The sequence below is a fragment of the Ambystoma mexicanum genome, chromosome 1p (genome assembly GCF_040938575.1).
Source record: "Ambystoma mexicanum isolate Mex_15411 chromosome 1p, UKY_AmexF1_1, whole genome shotgun sequence".
NCBI lineage: Eukaryota > Metazoa > Chordata > Amphibia > Caudata > Ambystomatidae > Ambystoma > Ambystoma mexicanum.
In genome coordinates this window covers 1,222,192,102-1,222,210,030 of record NC_090921.1, presented here as the reverse complement: position 1 = coordinate 1,222,210,030, position 17,929 = coordinate 1,222,192,102, and the positions used below count along the sequence as shown (strand labels likewise).

The 17,929-nt window shown below is 55.0% G+C and overlaps 1 protein-coding gene across 1 annotated transcript in view; it reads left to right on the top strand.

Moving 5' to 3' along the window:
- Window positions 1–756: 756 nt before the first annotated feature.
- Window positions 757–17,929, top strand: part of LOC138537220 (trypsin-like) — a 154,501-nt gene continuing 137,328 nt past the window's right edge. Inside the window, exon 1 of the mRNA XM_069641441.1 lies at window positions 757–773. Within this exon, the coding sequence (XP_069497542.1) occupies window positions 757–773 (17 nt within the window). The remainder of the gene's footprint in view (window positions 774–17,929) is intronic.

The window sequence follows — 17,929 nt, the reverse complement described above, 5'->3', positions numbered from 1 at the left end:
GAGTTGTTTCTTGAGTGGTTCAAAGGATTGCCGTGCCTGCTGCACTTCTCTGGTATAGTCCGGGAAGAAGGCGATTCGGGAGCCGTTATGGGTGATCGTCCCTTGTGAGCGTGACAGTTGCAGAAGGGCATCCCTGTCGCGGTAGTTAAGCAAGCGAGCAATGATAGTCCGGGGCGGAGCGCCCGGGATTGGTTTGCCCGAAGGTATTCTATGAGCCCTCTCCACTGAAAAGAATTTTGAGAAGGATTGGGGCTCGAAGATGTCCACGAGCCACTGTTCCAGGAACAATTCCGTGCATTGTCCCTCTTCCCCATCTGGCCAGCCCAGGATGCGAACGTTGTTGCGGCGGGACCTTCCCTCCCCATCATCCACTCTCGATTCCAGGGCTTTCAGGCGGTTTAAGGCTTGGGACAGCTGACGATTGATCCCGCCGATGTTGTCCTCCGCTTCGGAGATGCAGTGTTCCACCTCTCCTGTTCTGGAAGTCAATTTCTGCAGATCGTGGCGCAGGAAGGAGACATCCGCCGCCATGCTGTCTATTTTGGTCTCCATGGAGGAGTGAGAGTTGGCGATGGCCGCCATTACGTCCCGTAAGGAGAGGGAGTCACCTCCCATGGGGGAGTTTGGTCGTGCTGCTGGGTCCGCCGGGGCCGGGGTGGTAGCAGCAACGGCAAACTGGTCCATGCTGCTCTGTGTAGATGGTTTCTTCTGTCTATCCTTCCCCATATTTTTGGGAGTTGTGGAGTGTCTGCTACGATGGGGCAGGAATGGTTGTATGTACGCCGTTGGAGTGGTTGTTCCCCCCAGGTGTGTGGAATGGTGGCCGTGCAGCGAGTCAGGTGGAAGGTTGTAAGTTCCAAAAGCCTCCCCCACTAAGGCCTGGGGTTTATATGGCGAGAGTACTTTGAGGCCCAGCGCCCTTTGCTGGGCCTTCACAATACGCGCGGACCTCCGGCGCTTCTAGCTGTTCACCCAGGCAGGTGGTGGTCCCCCTTTCGCTGGTCCGGTATGGTCCTCAGCAGGCACCCTGTTAGCAAGCAAGGTTCGATCACTTACTTCTAACGCGGCCCAGTCGGCGCTGCCCCCCGACGTCCGGGGGTGGGGTTGTCGCGGCGTGGTGTCCCAAAGTGGATACGAATCAGGAGGTAGGAGCCGCACACCACCGCTATTTCTCCCCCCACTTCTCTCGCAGATCGGATCCGTCCGGGCGTCTTCCGGGTGTCAGCGGGGCACGGCCGGTGAACAGTCTCAGATTCCGCAGGGGAAGAAGAGAGGATGGTCACGGGCGTCCGTCTCACGTTCTGTCCCGTGCCCCGCCGTGTCAGGTCGTCTCGGGCCTCTCCATCAGTCGGAGGAAGTCTGTCCTCAGACACCGGCGGCCATCTTGGTCGCGTAGCTCCGCTGTCGGGCCTCGGCAAAATGTGGATTTATCTCTGTCGTCTGGGCAGATAGGTGCCATCACCTCCGGTAATCCGAGCCCGCGGCTTTATGGGCTCGGTCGCAGTGTTTATACCGCACGAAATCCCCAGGAATCAGGATGAAAATGCAGGATTATTTTGGCGCTTACGGGAGCTCACTCGGCTCACGTCCGCATCGTCCGCGCGCTGGCCACGCCCCATGCAAAGCACTATTTGATGCCAACAACACCGTGGATGTTTACTTTTATTTAACATAATTATGTCGTAACTACACCTATTGGGTCAATGTGTGTAGAGTGTATTATGGACTGGAATGAGTGTTGGAACTTTATTCGAGACATTTCGATTTTATTTGAACTTTTAGCAAACCTTGAGGAGCTGTATGCCTTTGTAGTTTTGCATCATATTGTACACTAATATCTAATTCCTCACAGCAGATTGCATGCTTATATTTCACTGTTGCAAAATTATTTATATAGTAGCTACAATTACAAGGGGGTAATATTCATCATACAACATGCATGGAGTACCACCTCACAATTGCTTTTTAGAGACCCAAGGTGAAGCCAACATTCCTTGGAAGAGGTGGAAGGAGCATTTTGAACACTATGTTCTGGCTGTACATGGTCTGAATTTTGTTAGTGAAAGAAAGAAATGTCTGCTTTTGCATTGCTTAGGAAATTATGGGCAAGAGCTGTTTGAGTTCTTGCCTCAATTATCTAATGATGAGTCCAGTGAATTATCAGAACATGATAATCGCATATTAATGCTGGACAAACATTATAAGAAATTTCTCAGCAAAACTTTAGAGAGACATCATTTTGTTAAAAGGAATCAACAAGCAACCAGGTCTGTATAATAGTACATCACAGCTTGGAGGGGGGTTAGCCACCAAATGTGAGTTTGGTGTCACATTCAATTTGAGACTTTGCAATCAGTTAATGTTAAAGTGTGCTGACAGTAATGTGTGAGAGGCCTTATTGTCTAAAAGTAATCCACCCCTGGAGGAAGTACTCAGAGTTGCGACAAAAGAGGTTGAACACACTCACAATTGTGTCAGAGAATTGGAGTCTGATGTAAAGAAAAGTGGTGATGTGCAAGTCATGGAAGTATTGGCCATACAAAGTAAGAAGATAGATGAAAAGAAATATGTGATAAAAAAAGGTACCAGATTTAAAGAAAAGAAAAATGGAGAACACACAAAAAGATGTTCTCGTTGTCACAGCCCTTATCATTTTGCCAATAGTGATAAGAGTCCTGCAGGCCGATTCATGGAATAAATGTGCGCCGAAAATCCCGGCGCAGAGGGGCCAATACGTGCGCCGAAAATTAGCGAAAAGCGCAGGGAAACCAGCGCACGTCGATTCATGGAAGTCCGTGCGCAAGAAAAGCAGAGGACGTGCGCGGAAAAAGCGCGCGGCGCAGGCCGGCGCACAGGTCAACCAACGTCGTGCGCCACGGCCACTGCGCTATCACTCCGAGCGCAGCGCACACCTCTAAAGTAGGCGGAACACAGGGCGGGACACTCGGAATGGGGAATAAAATGGGGCACAACACTCGGAATGGGGAAGAATGTGGGCGGCACGGGAAAGTATAGGAGGCAAGTGCGCGGAACGCCCACACGCTCGCATACAACACGTATTCATGGAATAGAATAGGGCAAAAAAGCGCACGCTCAAAGCAGCGCACAGGCACAAACAGGCACAAACACGACCGCCACAAGAAAGCAGGCGGTAGCGTCTCTGCGCCTGCAAGAAATGTGCGCTAAAAGGTGCGCCAACAAATAGCACCTATATACAGACATGATCAATGTCCAATACTGTGGCCCTCCAGGACAAATGACGTACAAAGGGGTACCCACAAACACAGACACGCGCTGAGAGAAAAAATAAACGTGTGCGTGCATACCGGGGTGCGCGGGAAGTTGCACACGCGATATGGCCGGGTACGTGGATTACAGGGGTGCGCGGGAAGTTCCACACGCGATATGGCCGGGTACGTGGATTACAGGGGTGCGCGGGAAGTCCCACACGCGATATGGCCGGGTACGTGGATTGCAGGGGTGCGCGGGAAGTTCCACACGCGATATGGCCGAGTACGTGGATTGCAGGGGTGCGCGGGAAGTTCCACACGCGATATGGCCGGGTACGTGGATTGCAGGGGTGCGCGGGAAGTTCCACACGCGATATGGCCGTGTACGTGGATTGCAGGGGTGCGCGGGAAGTTCCACACGCGATATGGCCGGGTACGTGGATTGCAGGGGTGCGCGGGAAGTTCCACACGCGATATGGCAGGGTACGTGGATTTCAGGGGTGCGCGGGAAGTTCCACACGCGATATGGCCGTGTACGTGGATTACAGGGGTGCGCGGGAAGTCCCACACGCGATATGGCCGTGTACGTGGATTGCAGGGGTGCGCGGGAAGTTCCACACGCGATATGGCCGGGTACGTGGATTGCAGGGGTGCGCGGGAAGTTCCACACGCGATATGGCCGGGTACGTGGATTTCAGGGGTGCGCGGGAAGTTCCACACGCGATATGGCCGGGTACGTGGATTGCAGGGGTGCGCGGGAAGTTCCACACGCGATATGGCCGTGTACGTGGATTTCAGGGGTGCGCGGGAAGTTCCACACGCGATATGGCCGGGTACGTGGATTTCAGGGGTGCGCGGGAAGTTCCACACGCGATATGGCCGGGTACGTGGATTGCAGGGGTGCGCGGGAAGTTCCACATGCGATATGGCCGGGTACGTGGATTGCAGGGGTGCGCGGGAAGTTCCACACGCGATATGGCAGGGTACGTGGATTTCAGGGGTGCGCGGGAAGTACCACACGCGATATGGCAGGGTACGTGGATTTCAGGGGTGCGCGGGAAGTACCACACGCGATATGGCAGGGTACGTGGATTTCAGGGGTGCGCAGGAAGTACCACACGCGATATGGCCGTGTACGTGGATTGCAGGGGTGCGCGGGAAGTCCCACACGCGATATGGCTGGGTACGTGGATTTCAGGGGTGCGCGGGAAGTTCCACACGCGATATGGCCGTGTACGTGGATTTCAGGGGTGCGCGGGAAGTTCCACACGCGATATGGCCGTGTACGTGGATTTCAGGGGTGCGCGGGAAGTTCCACACGCGATATGGCCGTGTACGTGGATTTCAGGGGTGCGCGGGAAGTTCCACACGCGATATGGCCGGGTACGTGGATTTCAGGGGTGCGCGGGAAGTACCACACGCGATATGGCAGGGTACGTGGATTTCAGGGGTGCGCGGGAAGTCCCACACGCGATATGGCCGGGTACGTGGATTTCAGGGGTGCGCGGGAAGTCCCACACGCGATATGGCTGTGTGCTCCCAGGCATTACCTGTACACCCTCCACGGCCCCTGCAGGCAGCACACACCACAGGGAACTACCCTGCACACCTGCTCATGTCTCCCACCACCCCCACCCCCCATCCACCAGGGACACCCTCCACCAGGCCCCCACCCATGTCTCCCACCACCCCCACCCCCCATCCACCAGGGACACCCTCCACCAGGCCCCCACCCATGTCTCCCACCACCCCCAGCACTGTGGGGAACCTGCCAGCAGGCCCCCACCCATGTCCAACCCATGTCTCCCACCACCCCCACCCCCAGCACTGTGGGGAACCTGCCAGCAGGCCCCCACCCATGTCCAACCCATGTCTCCCACCCCCCCCACCCCCAGCACTGTGGGGAACCTGCCAGCAGGCCCCCACCCATGTCCAACCCATGTCTCCCACCACCCCCACCCCCAGCACTGTGGGGAACCTGCCAGCAGGCCCCCACCCATGTCCAACCCATGTCTCCCACCACCCCCACCCCCCATCCACCAGGGACACCCTCCACCAGGCCCCCACCCATGTCTCCCACCACCCCCAGCACTGTGGGGAACCTGCCAGCAGGCCCCCACCCATTTCCCCCTGGCCCCAGGTCCTGACGATACACAATCATGGCAGTAATGGCCAGCATACCCAGCACAAACACCCAGGCAAGGATTGCATGCACCCACATAGTGAATGCAATCACATGACACAACCCCAAAGGCAAGTATGCAAAAGAACACATGTCTGTCACACACACATACACAATGGGTGCAAGTGAATGTCAAAACCCATATCATGACATGTAAGAAACCAAAGAGAAAATAACACAAGTGTAAGATAATATAAAAATGTATTAAAAACACAAATCAAGTAAACCAATAAAACTTACAACTATGTGGCAAAGTAAATAAAAGGTCCATGTCCGAGAACAAAAATGATAAACCAAAAAACAAAGGATTAAAAATTAAATATAATTTGTCCAAAGCAAAACCATGTAGTAGGAAATCAAAGAAAAACCATTACGTCATGGTGTAAACAATAAAAAATTTAAAAAATGTATCTCCCAAAATATATCAATATATACAGGAATGTTCCAGGGTCCATGAGCCCAACAGCACAAATGAAACCTAATACTAACTAATAAAATAAATATGTACAAAAAAGTGGCCATTGTCCGAGCGGTCCAAAATAATAAAAATAAATAAAGGAAACCTAGCACTAACTAACTAAAAAACTATATACAAAGGCAGCGGGCTAGTCCTGCGGCTCACTTGGTGATGCTGGCCAGGGCATCCTCGAACTCCATGTCAATGTCCTGGAGGCGGGACTCTGTCCTGGCCCCGAGGTCTCGCAGGGACAACCCCATGTGCTCACCAAAATCCCTGCGAGCCTCCTCGAGGCACTCAGCCCGCCTCAATGCCCGATGCATGGAGATCTCCGCCCTGGCCATGGCGCGCCGCTCCTCTCCCCCCCGCTGCCGCTCCGCACCTATCCGCTGGCCAAACTCCTCCCACACGGAACACACCGCCATGCCAGGGTTGCCCTGCCCTCCGGCCGATGCCTGCCCCTCTGATCTTGATGGCCCTGAGCCATGATGCCTCCCACGTCGAGCCCGCTGCTGCCTCCGACGCCACTGCCTCTGCCAGCACGACGGCATCCAGGCTGATGGTAACCACCGACGCCGTCGTGCACGTGCCCTGCCCGATGATGCCGGCACATCTTCCATCTGCTGGGGTCCACTTGCTGTGTCGTCCACCCCTGCTGGACCTCCGACTCCCAACTGTGGCAGGGATGGGATCCCCACCGAGCTGGCTGCATTGGTCGGGGCAGGTCCACAGGGGGCCATGGTGGCATCTGGGCCGGAAGACGGCAAGGAGAACGACCGTTGGATAGCCTGCACAGAGGAGGAGAGGGCCGTCAGATTGGCCAACACATGCAGGAACCCCCCGAACATGGCCGATCCCAATTGGGCCACGTCGGCACGGTGCACTTCGTGATGACGTGCGTGCTCCTCCCGGGAAGCACGCACGTCATCACGAATCACAGCCGTGCGCATCGCGACCCCAATCAGGACCTGCTCCACGCGGCCAGGGGTTCCCACGGCCGCAGGTGGAGGGGAGTCAGTTGACATGGACATCCCCACTACCTGCGGACGGGCCTGGGACGGGGCATCCCTGCTGGTGCATGGTGGTGCACTCACAGGGTCAGGGACAGCGACATGCACAGGCACCTCCACGGTGACCTGTGCTGCCTCCTGCCCCTGGCCCTGGACTGCACCACTTGCACCAGCAGGGATGCTCCCACCAGGCCCCATGTGTGCACCAGTGTCGGCCTCCTCCTCCTCTGTGCAAACCACCAACCTGGATGGCTCCTCACCGTCTCCCGCCGTAGCAGGCCCCTGTGGGGGCTCACCCACCCCTTCCGCTGCAGCCGTGGGGGCATCCCCGCCGCCTTGCTCCACAGCGCCGTCTCCGCCCTCTTCTTCACTAGCCGCTGCGTAGAGGGAGACAAAGGACACAAGCATCAGGCTACTGTAAAATGGTCCCCTAGACAGGAAGCAATAGCAGATGAGCACCCCTGTCAAAGTACACTTCCATCATGTCCCTCCACAACACATGGGTCAGTCCAGGCAAAACACACACAGTAACAGGCATGGTGCATGCCATGCACATTTCCATGCATGTCCAATTGACTCTTGAAACATTCAATGATATGTGACTCACATGCATCATGGCTCATGCATATCACATGCACACACTTCACCTCAGTCACATCCATCTGGCCCCAAACACAACGAACACAGGCGAAACAAGGGTTAGTTGGGTGCGTCACAGAATCTGTGCATTGTCACACACATGTGTCATGCATCCATGGCATGCACAAGTCACAGACACGCAGGTCAGGCACACAGACATGGCTACCATATATGTACCTGGCATCAGCACCCATCCTTCACCCCCATCCATGTCCAGGTACAGAGACTGGCATGCTCTCATGTCCTAAATCTGCATAGGGCTCCCCATGCCACATTTCAACACATGCAACAACCATGTGGGTCACACATCACTGGTCGCACATGCATTACCATGATGTCCCTGCACACATACATGCATACATGGCCCATGGCACACATACAGGCAAGTATCATAGAACCAGCACACCGCAACATGCCCTGTCTCACACAGTAATGCTTGCACACTTACCGCTCAACTCCAGACGGGCCTCCCTCTCAAGGACCTGGGCGTGGAGCGCTGGGCGTACGCGTTCCAGGACCCTCTTCTGGATGGAACTCATGCGGCCCCGGCCCCCCTCCACGGGCGCCGGGCCTTCACAAGGGTCCTGGACCTCAAGTCCTCCCAGCGCTTCTTGATCTTCTGGACGTTGCGGGTTGCCACCCCCTCCGCGTTGATGGCAACCACACAGTCGGCTCAGATCCTCTCCCGTCCTTCCTTGCTGGCGCGGGACGATCCAAAGAGGGCATCATACTGCCCCAGGACATGCTCCACCAGGACACCAACTTCGGTGGCAGTGAAGCTGGTGCCCCTCTGCCCCTCTGGCCTGGGGTTGCCACTGGTGCCAGATGTCGAAGTGCCCGACATGGCAACCCCAGAGGCAGGTGTGGGTGGGCAACTGGGTCCTGGGGCTGGGGTGTGGAGCGATGTAATCCCAGTTGGGAGTCTTCAGTTCCAGCAGGGGTGGACACAGCAACTGGACCCCTGCAGATGGCTGATGTGCAGGCACCAAATGGCAGGGCACGGTGGCAGCAGGCAGGCAGGCAGGCAGGCAGCAGCAGATAGCACGTGGGAGGCTGCTCAGGGCACTGGGGGGGCAGTAACTCGGCCTTCTGGGCAGGAGCGTGGTGTTCCGTGTGTTTTCGGGTGGCCAGCTTGATACGGAGTGATTTGGCACGTGAAATTCCTGCACGTCAGCGTGAAATCCGAGGAAAGGGCCTTAGCGCGTAAGTGCATCAGCACGCATACGCGATTCTATTGGACCAGAGTCCCTCACCGCGTAAGCGCGTCTGACGTGATCCGCACGGGCGTTCCCCACTCAGCACGTGATGACGGAGCACACGTGGAAATACTGCACGTCAGAGTGTCATCGCGTGTAATTGGCCAAAAGTGCGCGTACACGCGATTGGCCAATATACGTGTATTACATCGCGTGTAATTGGCCAAAAGTGCGCGTACACGCGATTGGCCAATGTACGTGTATTACATCGCGTGTAATTGGCCAAAAGTGCGCGTACACGCGATTGGCCAATGTATGTGTATTACATCGCGTGTAATTGGCCAAAAGTGCGCGTACACGCGATTGGCCTATGTACGTGTATTACAGGGGTGCGCGGGCACTTACACACGCAAGTACGTCAGCGCACCTGTATGCCTGCTGCGTGGGAATTTCCACACGCTATTGGAGTGGGAACTAGATTCCAGGGGTGCGAGGGTCACACGCTCGCCTAGAACACGCACAAGGCATTAATTTGCGCACTTATCAATAAACAAGCCAGATGCCAGGATGAACATACCGTTCCTAGCAGCAGTGGCAGTGGGCTACCAAAGGAGGAGGAGGAGAGTCAGGGCCAGAATATTCACACCCAGAACCAGCCTATTCGGGATGCCTGATGACCAGGTGTATGGGAGGTACAGGTTTCCAGCACACATCATACTGGACCTGGTCAGTGAGTGGGAGGATGACCTCACATCACCCACCCTGTGCTCCCAAGCACTCAGCCCCCTGCAGAAGGTCCTGAATGTACTGCACTTCTTGGCCACTGGATCCTTTCAGCGGACAAGTGCCATAGTGGGTGGTGTGTCACAGGCCACGCAGTCACGCTGCCTAAACCAGGTCTTGAACATCATCACTGCACGGCCATCAGTCCGCAGGCACATATATCTCCCCAGGACTCATGCAGAAAGGCGGACGTGCATCCAGGAATTCTATGGTGTGGCTCAATTCCCCAAAGTGCTTGGTGCAATTGACTGCACACATGTGGCTCTACGTCCACCCAGGGCAACAGAGCACATCTATAGAAACCGCAAGCACTGGCATTCCATCAACGTGCAAGTTGTATGCAATGCCAAGGGAATAATCACATCAGTATATGCCAACTATCCCGGGTCCACCCACGACAGCTTCATCTACAGAATGTCTACACTATGCCGGGACCTGGAGGCTGGCCAGCATGGAGATACATGGCTGCTTGGTGAGCATGAATGCCACTGCACATGCATGCATGTCAGATACTGGGTCATGACACAACACCACTAATGATACCCATCACCACCTCCGCAGGGGACAGTGCCTACCCTATCAGCCCCCACATGATGACCCCAATCCGGAACCCCACCACGCCACCCGAGGTAAGGTACAACACAGCCCACATTGCAACACGGGGCATAGTGGAGCGCACATTCGGAGTGCTGAAGTCACGCTTTCGCTCCCTTGACCGTTCTGGCGGGCAGCTGTTATATGCTCCCCGAATAGTGTGCAGGATCATAGTGGCAGCATGTGTCCTGCATAACGTTGCAACACGCCGGGGCCTGCCCCTGGACATGGTGGTGCCCCCACATCCACAACCACATGCACGCCCGCTGCGCATGGGAGGGGAAAGGGCACGGGGGGTGGCAGCCCGTACGCAACTGGTGGCCAACTTCTTCACCTAGGAATCACAGTGCTGGCTAGTGCACACTGCTCTGGCACATACCATCTGACAATCAATGATGACACTACCTGACAATGTCACAAAATTACTCGACAATAAACTGTCAGATACACATCAGCCTGAGATTGTTAACATGGAAGTGTCACTATGTGTGCACCCCTACCTACACATACACCAGCAATGCATCACAACGAGAAGACACAACTCCATCAATCAAATATGCATTGCCACAGGCGATTCACTACATGACAACATTGCCATGTCACCCATTCCCTTCACAGTCCCGCCACTGAGGACACCATGTCATGGTATGTGAGAGCAAACAAACTGGCCATCACAACATGACACCGGTGTCACAAATAGCAGTGCCCCAAATGGAACATAGCCGCACTTGAACAGCTAACCGCGCTGGAGCCACTACTACACACCTGTGTAAGAGTAATTTCAATCAAATTACACACCAACCCACCCTGAAGCCCACCCAAACAAGACACAATGCATGTAATCAATGGTAGTCTCATTACCTGATTCTGCTGGTATGTCCTCACCGTCCAGATGTACAGTGATGGCGCCACGCAAAAGTGTCAGTGCACATCTACCGACATGTAGTCTGACTCCAGAGAGTATGCCCGTGTGAAGAACTGTGTGAAATACCTGCAAAACATGAGCAACATATGTAAGTAGAGGCACATATCAAACCATCATGCATAGTTAGGTGCAACAACAATGTACACTATGAATGTCTACACAGTATTGACTATGGACTGGCCAACAGCTCATGGGAGTCCAATGTCACCGTGTAATTTGCTGTCACTTGGGCACACCCTTTGCAAGCCCATGGAAACGGAAGCAGGAGGGGTGTGGATGTCTGCTACCCAAGCATCTAAACCAAACTCAGGACAAGCCTGCATGTGCCCAGCCACAATACAGTGTATGCCCAGGTACCCACACAAGGCAACACTCTTGGAAAAGAAAAAAGAAAATTGAGAAAAAATGGCCATGAAAGGGCCGGCGGGGGGGGGGGGCACCTATGAGGTCCGAGGACAGGATGCACGCCACAATCCACCTGTGTGGATCATGGGAAACTAAAACACCCCATAGGCTCGTGGCCCACACGGCTACTCTGTTGTGGGAGATGAGTCGCTATCGCTCTGGCCAGACCCTGCAGCTGACTCAGGAGGTGGGGGAGCTGCCTCAGAAGATGGTGTGACAATGGGAGGCAGCCCACGCAAAGCACGAGTTTGCTCCTCCATGGCTGTAAGCAGGCGGGTCTGGTAGTTCTGGTTCTGGGTTATAATCATGCGGAGGTCCCCATGCAGTAACTCCCGGGATGACCTGACCTCCGCACGAGTTGCCTGCATCTCGGCCGAGAGCGTCCGTGTCAGACGCTCCAGCTGCTCCTCTGTCCTTCTATGGGATGAAGCCTCAAGCTCTAACAGGGTCGACCTGAGGTGACGGAATTCTTCCCTCAGGCCTTCCCTGTGGCGCTGGGACTCCATGGAAAGTGATTCCCGCAGAGTCGCCAGTGCCGCCCGCCTGTCCTTGTTGGACGCCAACATATCCTCCCTGTGTGCCTGGCTGATGGACTCTGTAGCCTGCTCCAGTCGCTCCATCAGCCTTTCTGGGGGGACAATGGAAGTGGCCACCCTATCCATGGCCTGTGCAATCATCTCGGATGATGCTGCCTGTTGGTTGGCCATACCGTAGATGGATTGCTCCCAAGCGGTATTGCCAGGTGGCATACGGCCACCACGTTGACGGGCACAACACCTGCCTGGGGCAAGGCGGACTGCGCCTTGCTGTGCCGGCAAGGCCTCAGGCTGCAGGACTGCATTCCCTCTCTGATCTGCAGCCCCAGGAACAGGATCAGAGATTGTGTGGTGTGGCCCTGCATCCGTAACCACCGGAGGCTGAGCTGCCGACACTGACATCCCCATTGAGGGCAATGGCCCGGCTGCAGGTGGGTCGGACAGAGGAGATTCTCTCCCAAGAACACTCACCTGCGACTGCACATAGGTGTCATCCTCCGAGTCTACACCTGAATACTGCTCGGGGGAGGAACCCCCAGAGACACCCCTCGACAGCACGACCTGCAGCACTTGTGGGTTTTCACCCACAAACACACCACGTCCCTCACTTGTGGAAGGTCGGCCCGGGTTGCCCTCCTGGGACGGCTCAACCACCACATCCCCAGCATCAACAAGTGCTTCGTCCCCTGCAAAGACATGAAAGAGAAAAATGGAAACAGGCATTAGCACCATGGCATGCAACAAGGGCTGATGAACAACAGAGGCAGTAGTTCTACGACACATGTCCCACATGACTGGGAGACCTCCTATGCATTCACCATCACTGGGTCTGTAGGGGAGGCTCAGGGCATACAATGTACAGATTGGAGAGCAACGCCTGCTCACCATGCTGCCTAGCACTGCCATCACACATTGGCCGGTGATTGCCATGTCAAAGGCACATGCCATCACACACATGGCATGTGACATAGCCACCAAGTGAAGAGGGAGAGGAGGGCAACTTTTTTGGATTTCTACCACTCTGGTCCTGACATTGCATCATCACATCAATAAGTTGACATGTTGTACATGGATCTGCTAGTCCAAATTGGCCACGATGCACAGTGCCTTGTCTACATCAACAAAATGCAGTAAACAATGAGATTCCACCTCCCCATCACCTGTAAAGGAATCATATAGCATTCGTGAAGCACCGGTCCAGAAATGTATGAAGGTACAGCGGAGCACTGAGGGGTGGTGGGGCAGTAGGGGATGCCAGTCAACAATCCTACTGGTGCTGGTGTCATTCATGTCACGCAAGTGCAGGGGTGGGTGGCACAATGATGTGCAAGGGGAAGTGGCGGCTGGAAGTGCTGTACAAGGTAAGTAGGACTTAACGTCAAGGGCAGATGGTGTTAGGCGCAGACAAGTGCTGGGGGGGGTGGCCTATAGGGGTACAGAGACAATCATGCAGTGCTGTGGGCTCGGAGGGGACAGGGGAGGTACACACTGCATCTGGCTCGGCAAGGTCCTTGCAGATTTCTATCTGTCCTGCAGAGTTGTCACATGCCGCAGATATGTGCCCTTGGATTGGGGATCTCATCTTGGTGAAAAGGGTGAGGCGCTATTGCCTTTGGAGCATGTGGCAGGCCAGTTTGCCAGAGGATGAGCATGATGCAGGACATTCCCTCTCTGCCACCCGGCACCTGTGGTCTGGGTTCACATGATCCGAGTCATGCCAGGACTCTGCATTGGCATGGGGCTTCAGACAGGTGGTCATGACCGTGGCAAAGACATCCAGTGTACCTGACATAGAGTGGAGCATGGAGTGGGCCCTGTCAGGATGGGAGTGAGCCTAAGGGGGAGCTGGATGGGGGGGAGATTTTGGCAGCATGAGCCTCGACTGACACACACTTCATGGGTTGGAATACCAAGAAGGTGTGTGACAGTGGTGAGGGTGGCTTTGCCTCTGGTGTGGTGAGGGTGAGCTGGGAGGAGAGGAGAATGTGATCACTCCAGGAGAGAGGAGTGCAGAGATGGACGGAGAGGGGAAAGTCAGATGAGATCAGAGCATCAAGAGTGTGCCCTGCAGAATGAGTAGGGACAGACGGGAGTCTAGAGGGTGAGAGGGAGTTGCTGAGGTCACAGAAAGGTCACGTGGGGGGGTCAACAAGCATGCAGGTGGATGCGTACAGCAACAAGGAAGAGGATTTCTATGTCTGGGGACATGAGTGAGGAGGAGAGGTGAGGACACTCAGAAAGGAAGTAGTACATTTGACCAGTTTTCCCAGACACAGTACGCACAGTTTGTGAATGTCAAGGTGTGGTAGAGAGAGACGTCACACAAGCCATTCCAGAGTGGAGTAGGTCTAAGTAGGAGTGACAGTGGCAGGAATACCCTCAGGGAAGCCAAGGGCACACACCCCCTGCACAGTAGTGGCGGGCAAAGGAGAGGGTCTCCTGAACATCAGGTAGGAGTGTGTGAAGGATGCAGACAGAGCTGGCCGTCAGACATGTTTCCATGAGACCAAGGATGTCAAGGTGCATAACCTCATGTAAGTGACAGATATCGGAGGAATGCCTGATGCAGCCGCAGTGAAAGGAGTGTAATTGTGGAGGAGGTTGACAGCCTTGGAGGACTTACGGGGAGTGCTAGAGATCAGAGGTGCAGCATGTGTAGGAGTTGGAGTGGGAGGCGGAGAAGGATCATGGGAGGGTGCAGGGAGGCAGTGCAGGATTGATGAGGAGAGAGGAGGGGGGACAGCAGGAGAGGTAAGGAAGTTGATGAGATGTGGCTAGCATTTCTCAAGGAGAATGAGGTTGGCCTAAGGGCCTTGGACTGAGATGCTCCCATTACCATGCACATCAATTGTGGCCTCTGAGGATTGGAAGGAGGCCAGGAGTACACCCCAACGGGTCCCACCATTGATGGTGGAAGAGGAGCAAGGAGAGAGGACAGGGACCATGTGAAAGGTCTATGGGACAGGCAAAGGCATGTATGAGCAGATGTCAGTGAGAGTTGGCTTTGAGTAGGCTCAGATGCACTTGTCAGCAATAGGGTGGGTCGCATTGGAGGGCAGGGTGCCCTCATTTGACTGTTAGCAAGCAGGTGTCGTGAGTAGGGCACGATGGTCTGAACTGTAGAAGTCAGAGAAGATAGACCATGAAGAGCAGCATGGAGTGTGAGGGAATGGGGCTCGAAACCAGACGGTACCAAAGCACACAGGTAGGAGGTGGATGTCAAGGCAACATCCACAGTATGACAGCATGTTGGTTGGCATTTATATACAGAGGACGCATTAGCATGTGGTATCATTGCATGTCAGGCATGTGAAGATGAAACTTGATTGGCTGGGGGAAAGTATAGGAATGGTATGTAAGACATCAGATAAATAGACAGGGGAGTATGAGCAACAATGTAGTGACAAAATGACAATTCAAGGGCAACTTCCATGGTGTAGGGCCATATGTGCACTGTTGCCAGTTGGGATAGTGCTGTGGGCAGATGGTGTTGCACTGAACATACTGGATGAGGCACATGGGTGCCACTATCTACTCTGCCACACACCCCCTTGACAGGCACCCAACATGGATGCTTCACACACACACCATGCACATGGATAATACACACATGCATGTGCACTCACCGGATGATGCCTCGTAATCAGGGAGATCTCCCACACCTTGGAGTTGTCCCTCGGTGACGTAGGATCCAGCTACGGACTTGTGTGGTGTGAGTTCTATTTCCTGTGCTGGGGACCCACCTCCAGTCACCAAGGTTGCGGCATGACTTGAGGCCAGCTTATCCTTTGCCCTGCGCTTAAGGTCATTCCAGCGCTTCTGGCAATCACTAGCTGTGCGCCTCACTACTCCAAGGGCACTTATTCTGTCAGCAATGGTCTGCCAGTGTGCCTGGCGTCTGGCATGTGTGGTCTTGGACCCTGCAACGATGACCATTTCCCTATCATGATCTGACACATACTGAACAAGTGCATTCAGTTCGGCGTCTGTGAAGCTTGGCTTCCTTGATGGGCCGGACTGTGCAGCCGTGCCTGGGGAATCAGCCTGTGCCGGACGTGCACTCTTCCTCTTGCGCTTGGAAGGGGGTGGGGATCCAGAGTGTCCTACGCCGCTGTGGACACTAGGGGCAGGAGCCGTGGTGGACTCAGTACTGGGTGTGTGGGATTGCACACTCAGCATGGGAGTAGGTGCAGGCATTGGGGGTAGTGGGATGGGGTCAGGCCTGATCTGAGGTGCATGAACTAGGACCGACACAGTCTTGGCAGGGTGTATGAGAGGTGGGGTGGATGTAGCCACACCCTGGATACGGGGGCCAGCAGATGACCTATCTGGCATAGATGCGCGTGCCCTGATGACACCAATGTGCACCGGTGCACGTGCAGTGGACCTGCTGACCTGGATGTCAGCGATGGGATCACCCTCGGACAGGTCTGCTGCCACAATGGGCTGGTCCAACAAGGGCTGATCAGGGTTGGTATCAGCCACATGACCCTCAACTGGGGGGGGGGGGCATGGGTGTCCCTGACTGGTCCTCCAGACTGGGGGGGACAGGGGCACCCTGCAAGTCACAACCACGTCCCCTAGTGGATCCTCCACGGCCACCACGTGTGGCTCGGCCACCTTTGCCACCCTTACGGCTTGCACGCCTCCCAACCATGGCACTGATGTTATTGTGCGTATGGGAGTCGGTGTGCACAATTGTCCTGGGCAATTGGGTGTCAAAGGGGTTGGGTACCAGATGGTATTCGTACCCTAGTGCAGTGGCAAGGCTATATGACACCCCTGGGGAAAGATGACGGGTCACGCAACGCACAGGCACCCCAGAAAAGTTAAGGAACGTGCACAATACCCCTCCTAGACCACGTGTGCTGATGGAAAACCCTGCACTACGCTGTGGCATCCAGTAACACAATGAACGTATGCGTGTCACACGCAGCCTAGAATGACCTCTGAAGGGGTAGGCTACACACGGGGCAAGCACAGAAGTTAGATACGTGCGTGACTCACCGTCTGCCAGGTAAAAGAGCGTGAAAAATGAGCGCGTTTGGTTGGCAACACCCCCGCCAAAAGAAGATGTGTACGCTGTCTGAGGAGACAGGACAACAGTAGAAGGGGACACTGTTTGAGGGAACAGGCCCAGGTAAACCAGTACAAGAGGAAAAAGAGAAAAAGCTGTCAGAGGTAACAGGGAGTACGAACTGGAAACGCCGTGAAGTAAATCGCGTGTGAAACGACAAGAAGTACAGAATTCACCCACTCGCTCTCCACGAAAAGCACGTACAAGGAAATGGTGTTCAACACTACCTTATATACAGGCCCACACGTACAGCGTCACTTACGGCGTGTACGTGCTTGGCCCATGTTCACCAATCACACGCTTTGTCACTTCTGCGTGTGGATCCTTTTTCACCAATCACACGCTTTGACACTCCTGCGTGTAGCTCACTTTTCACCAATCACACGCTTTGTCACTCCTGCGTGTAGATCAATTTTCACCAATCACACGCTTTGTCACTCCTGCGTGTAGATCCATTTTCACCAATCACACGCTTTGACACTGCACGTGCAGGTAACTATAGACGCACATATGCTGGTGACGGGTTTTCGCGCGATTCGCTGAGTGTGGGGTTTTCACGTGCTAAATCACTCCCTATCAGGCTGTCCACGCGTCCAAACACGAAAGACCACGCTCCTGGCCAGGAGGCCGAATTACAGTCCCCCAGAGCCCTGAGCACGCTCCCACCTGCCATCTGCTGCTGCCTGACTGCCTGCTGGCCACGTGCCCCACAGTGCTGGTGGGTGGGGGTGGTGGGAGACATGGGTGGGGGCCTGGTGGAGGGTGCCCCTGGTGGATGGGGGGTGGGGGTGGTGGGAGACATGGGTGGGGGCCTGATGGCAGGTGCCCCTGCACTGCTGGGGGGTGGGGGTGGTGGGAGACATGGGTGGGGGCCTGGTGGAGGGTGCCCCTGGTG